The sequence below is a fragment of the Lutjanus erythropterus genome, chromosome 2 (genome assembly GCF_056507025.1).
Source record: "Lutjanus erythropterus isolate fLutEry1 chromosome 2, fLutEry1.hap2, whole genome shotgun sequence".
NCBI lineage: Eukaryota > Metazoa > Chordata > Actinopteri > Lutjaniformes > Lutjanidae > Lutjanus > Lutjanus erythropterus.
In genome coordinates this window covers 5,491,833-5,497,857 of record NC_139318.1, presented here as the reverse complement: position 1 = coordinate 5,497,857, position 6,025 = coordinate 5,491,833, and the positions used below count along the sequence as shown (strand labels likewise).

Here is a 6,025-nt window from a genome sequence, read left to right as displayed (position 1 = left end):
CATGAAATATTTGATGTTGATTCAGTGTAAATAATTAACTTAGTTTAACCTACAGTTTTTACTTATCACAAACTTTTTTCTGAAGGTAGAGCAAACCAAAAGTTTTCTTGAATTAAAAAAAAAAAAGTCATCTTTATTGACTTAATAATCCTGACCTGGACATTTTAAACTCTATGCAGACGTTTTCTGAATGCTCTTTCCTTTTTGTCATGCTAATAAGATGTGGATGTAATTAAAATAAAACCTCTGGACACAACCAAACTGTGTATTACAGCTCACTGAATGGTCAAAGCTTTGAGGGAAAGAGTTTAAATGCAGATCACACTAAAACACAACTGCTCCTCAACAGCTGAATTTATGGTGTGCTTGAACATTATTGCACTGCGCTGATTTAAAAACATGCATCAGTTGTTACTGTCATGTATTTTTTTGACTCCATCTAGTGGTGCAGACCTGCTGTTGCTGAAGAGCTGAGCACAAACCCTCGGCTGTCTGAGCTCAGATTTAAGAGCCGCATCAGATCCAGAGAGGCAGCAAACAGGAGGAACTATTCTGTCTTTATCCTGCATGAATTTGTGTGCACAGTGTTTAGAAGCTGCAGCACCTGCTCAGGATTCTGGAAGTGAATCCTCCAGTGAAAAAGAGTCAGCGCTTTAACGTTAATACAGTTTTAATGGTGTTGACTTTGGCTTGGTTTTAATTAATGACTTGGCTAAAGCAGCTGCTTAAAGCTCCGGGAGTCCAGACGCTGAAAACTTGAGATGTTTTTTTAAGTTAAAAAAAAAAAAATCTTGGGATGCTTGATAAATATACATTTTGTCTGATATACACTGATATGAACGTTTTCTTTCTAAATAGAACATAATGTAGATTGGTTTAATTTTTTGTTTAATATTCAGCACATTATCTATATGTGATGCTTTTATTCAAATTCAATTCAAGTTTAATCTCTTTACATATTTTATACAGATATATTAAACATATATTTGTGTTTTTTTGCTTATAGTTATGTAGCCAATAAATATTAGCCATAATAATATCTGATTTCATTATTTCAAAGGATTTCATTTGAATTCTTCGGCAAAATGCTCTATTAAAGTCAAAATCTTCTTCTGATTTACTTCTTAGTAATAATAACTAAACATCTGAACAGTCAGAACTGTTGTTTGTTTTTGTTGTCATAGCGATGTCTGCTAGATTTGGTTCAGTCTGAGTTGTGGAATATTAAATCATCCGTCTTTGCTCACCACATCTGAGTTTTTCTTACCTTCAGCGATGCAGAAACTACAGATTATATGAACTAGAGGCTGACGTTTTTTCCCCACAGGATGGGAGTCAATTTCACTGCTATTCACAGGACCAGGATGAGATAAGAAAGAAAGTCAAAGGGAGCGGAAATTATAATAATAATACTAGGGCTAGTGTAATGTAATGTGTGGACTGTGGAGTGACGAGAAGGCGATGGAGTGGGAATCATTGTTCCTGGATTGGGAACGGACCAGAATTAAAATCCACTCCTCTGATATGAACTTCTTTTTAAAATATTAAAATGTGAAATTATCAGTTATCTTATCAGTATCTGCCACGAGAGGCAGCTAATTATCAGCTGAAAAAACAAACCCCGATGAAACACAAAGCTGGATCAGTTTGTGATCAGTGTGGTTTTGGTGCGACTACAAAGCATGGACAATGTGAAGCAGGAAAAAACATGTTTTTAGTCGTCACCACAGAAGCCGTCACATTGCAAGTGGGAGAGGAACACATTACAAAGGAGGTTTTCCACAGTAACTGTATTGCAAAAGTAAACAAGGCTGACAATCATATCATTCAACAACAATATGCTTGTTCCTCGGAATCTGCCATTTCTCCATGTCTTTAAAAAAGTGAGCCATGATCTCAAACAGAATCGTCTAAATACAGAAAAATATAGATTCAGGTCAAAAAGGATTGTAAATACTTACTAGTACTGTAAAGAACAGTAAGGGAAGACAGCTACAACAGGTATCATTCACTGTCCTGGCACAGTGGATGCATTTAATAAGTCGGACATACAAAAATAAACCACAACAAAGCAACACACATATTGTACAAATAAAAACCTGAAAATATGTCCCACTGACAGAGTTTGATCGGAGCGCATGTCATACTGGATCTGAGAAGTGGACGCATGTTTACATCTGTGACTAAAACACTGCTGCTATAGATTATAGCACATTGGACTGTGTCCGAAAATGTCCTGACCAAAAGAAAACCGTGTGATGGAGGCGTGGACGCTTATGATTTTCATATTAACAATAATAATAATAATAATATGTCACATTGAAAATGTTGACCATGATATCATGATAACATTGACATTGAGTGGAGACAGGATGGAGATTAAAAAATGCTAATTCTAGTGTGTAAAATGTCCGTGATGCCCCCCAAACACACACACGCACACACATCCGGAAAAAAAAACAAAAAAACAAAAAAGAAAAGAAAAAAAAATCTGCTAAGGGTCATTTCACAAGTCGATGAAATATTCAAAAACAAAAAAAAAACTCTTAAGAATTGTACAAGTATAAAAAAGCTACAAACATTAATAAATTACATCACTGACACATAAACACTTCACAAGGTGCTAGTAAAATAATTCCGAAACCCTTCAGGATACTAGAACTCGAACAAGAGGCTGGTCATAGAAACTTTAAGTATGTTTTTTTTTTTTTTTTGTCCTTTTGTCGTATAATTTTTCCTCAAAGCTTCGTCTCTTGTTCAAACAGAATCACAATACAATTAGCTTTGTGTATGTAAGGCCATATGACAATAAAATGTATTATTTCTTCAGTTGTTTTCCAGGCAACACCTTTAAATCTAACAAAAACAAAAAGTTAAAAATGAATCTCTGCCTTTAAAAAACAAAACAAAATAAAAGTTCAAAAAAATTAGGACTATACTGTATATCCATATATATATTTTTATTCATTTATTCATAATTAGCAAAACCGGTAAAAATGTAGAATTAAGCCTTAAGGGGAAAGGATACAAAAAGTAGGAATTTAAAAGGCTATGTACAAGCTACATTCTATATACTGTACTGTGTGAAGCCGTAAAAATGCAGAGATGAGTCTAAAAGTTGTCGGTGCTGCCTGAGAAAGCAAAAGAAGAGAGAAAGTATCCCCATGTAACTGCAGACCGGACATGGATGAGGCTTATCATCAGCTACAGGTCCCACGTAGTGTCAGAAATCCTATGATTTACACGCCCAAACGCGCCATTTGTAGTCCTATGTTAGCCTGACACCGCCGCCGCTGTTTGATACACTTTGTGCTTTACAGTTGTCCCACTTCCTGTCTATGACCCGACACAAATAAATAAATACCGCCGCTGATAGTGCTCTGCAAAATTAAGTGTTAAAGTAAAGAGATAAATGCTCGACTTGACTCTAATCAAAACACGGAGGATCTCTGTGGGAAGAAGAGAGGAGGTGGATGTTTTTTTTCCCGCTCCTACCCGTCGATCGTCGGTGGCAATGATAAGCTGCATCCATATCGTAGGAATTAATGTGTAAAATCCCCCAAACCCCTGACCCAAGCGCACATGCAACTGAATACATGCAAGGGATACTTTCAAAAATCTTGGAATGACTGCAATGTACTTCTACTTCATGTTTTTTAGCAACCCCTGATAAACTGACAGCTGTAGTAAAATGAGACATGTTCTCTTAAAAAATATTTATAGTAGGTTCTGTACACTTTAATATCTGAAAGTTATAAAGTATAAGTAGAGGCAAAAACCTATTTGAGTGATGTTCTTCTTAGAAATTGAAAAATGCATGATCTTCTTTTTTTTTTTTTTTTTTTTTCTTCTTCTGTCGTTGGCTTTACTCAGTGAACAGGGGGTGAGGTTGGGATGGGACCCAGCTCATGAATTCCCAGTCCGACAGCAGTCTGCTGCGTGCTACAGGAGGAGCTTTCCATTTCGATGGATCTTTAAAATCTTTCCGAGTCTCTGTTTGGCCGTTGCCATGCCTTTCTTTAGCCGCTTCGCTGTGAAAAGGAAGAGAAAAGACAGAAGATAAGAGAGAATGTCCAGCTCCTGCTGCAGAAATAACTTCTATCGGAATCAAGTCAATACAGAAAATCTTTACTCCTTCATGAAATAAGAAAACAATATATAGTAAAAACTGCCTGTATGTTTGCTAGCTAGCAACAACCCATGTTATGTCGCCAGCTGATAACAGATATCTGTATATCTGGATAGCAGATAACAGATATTCGGGCCAAGACTTTGTCTTCTGTGTGCTGTCATTGTTTACAGTCTGATGAGCAGGAGCTGAGACACCGTCAACCACTAAACTGTTTCACAAGTATGAATGCAAACAAATTTTAACACACAATGTGTGCATTCCAGAGATGAAGTAACTAAGTACAGATTTTTCAGATATCTGTACTTTACTTGAGTATTTCTTTTTATTTTCACCCCTACGTTTGAACACAAATATCTGCACTCTCTGCTCCATACATCAAAACAGGCTCAACAGTTTAGTTTTAATGCCAGACGGAACAACATAAGCAGACAAAAATGAGGTAAAAGACATAACAAGACAAAAACAACATATAAGGTGTCACAAGACTTAATAAGACAAATTCAGTGTAACAATGAAAATGATGCAGAAGACAAAAATGACATAGGAAGACATAAGAATATGAAAAAGACATAATAAGATGTAACAAGAAAAAATGATAAATTAAGACATTAAGCCAAAAACAACGTAAAAAACGTAACGACAAAAATCACGTAAAAGGCGTAATAAGGCAAAAACGACGTAAGAAGAAGACATAACAACATGAAAATGACGTAAAAGACATAACAAGAAAAAAAATGTAAAAGACGTAACAGGGCTAAAATGCCGTAAAAGACATAAGACAAAAGTGATGTAAAAGATGTAATAAGACAAAAATGACGTAAAAGACGTAATAAAATAAAAACGATGTGAGGAGAAGACATAACAAGACAAAAACATTGTGACAAGATGCAACAGAAAAGATGCAACAAAATGTAACCAGAGGCAAACGACATAGCAAGACGAAAAAGATGTAACGACGAAAACAACACGACAAGATGAAAACAACTTAACAAGACGAAAATGACGTGAAAGACGGAAAAACTACATAACAAGACAAAAACAAGATAAAAGAAAGGACAGGATGTAAAAGAACGAAAACGATGTAAAAGGCGTAACGTGACAAAAAAAAAAAAAAACTAAACATAACAAGATGAAACAGACAGAACACTCAGCTGCAGAGAAAAAGTGAGGTTCAGTTAGCTTTTAACATTAATGGTCTTGTTGCTTGTCTGCATTGAGTTATCTGTTTTTTTAGAGATTAGCTAACTAGCTAGGAGTCGTCTTTGCTGCCTTCATGCAGGAGAACTGATGTGATTATTGACCCATTATTTCCACTACCTGTTGATCGGTGGAATATTGTGAAAATATTGGCAGGAATGTGTACAGAATGTGCGACCTGTGTGTTCCTATGGGAAACACTCATAAAAACATGGTTCCATAGTGCAACTGGTGGTCAAAAGCTCCACACGGTACTTTTAAGATAAAACATAATGACAGTCATTTGTGTTCCTCTCTGCTGCCAGTAGGGGTCCATCATTCTCACAGATGTGTTAACCTTCCTTTAATCTCTACAAACAGATTGTGCATAAGAATGCAGAATCTGTAGTCAAGGGACAAGTTGTTGCAGATATGTTTATAGAGATTAGGCACAACTCCATTCTCTGCTCTCAAGCTGCTAATTGGAGTGTAAACAGTGACCGACACACAGAAGAGGAAGTGCTGGCCTGGATATCTGTTATCTGGATATTCACTGACTGCTCCAGAAGCCACGAAACCCAGAGGCTGAATCATTGTCAGATGATCACCTATTGGATCCTAGACTGAGATTCCAAGATTAAAAGAACAGTTGGAGTTATTTGAGGTCATCTGATTATAAAAACTGATCATCACATGTAAATTAAAGTTGGATGGCCG

General features: G+C 36.2%; 1 protein-coding gene across 2 annotated transcripts in view; it reads right to left on the bottom strand.

The window, feature by feature from the left end:
- Positions 1-1,692: 1,692 nt before the first annotated feature.
- Positions 1,693-6,025, bottom strand: part of phf2 (PHD finger protein 2) — a 58,409-nt gene continuing 54,076 nt past the window's right edge. For both annotated transcript variants that reach the window (XM_084726818.1, XM_084726811.1), the window contains exon 22: positions 1,693-4,031. In XM_084726818.1, coding sequence (XP_084582944.1) covers positions 3,943-4,031 — 89 coding nt within the window. In that variant the 3' untranslated portion in view covers positions 1,693-3,942. The remainder of the gene's footprint in view (positions 4,032-6,025) is intronic.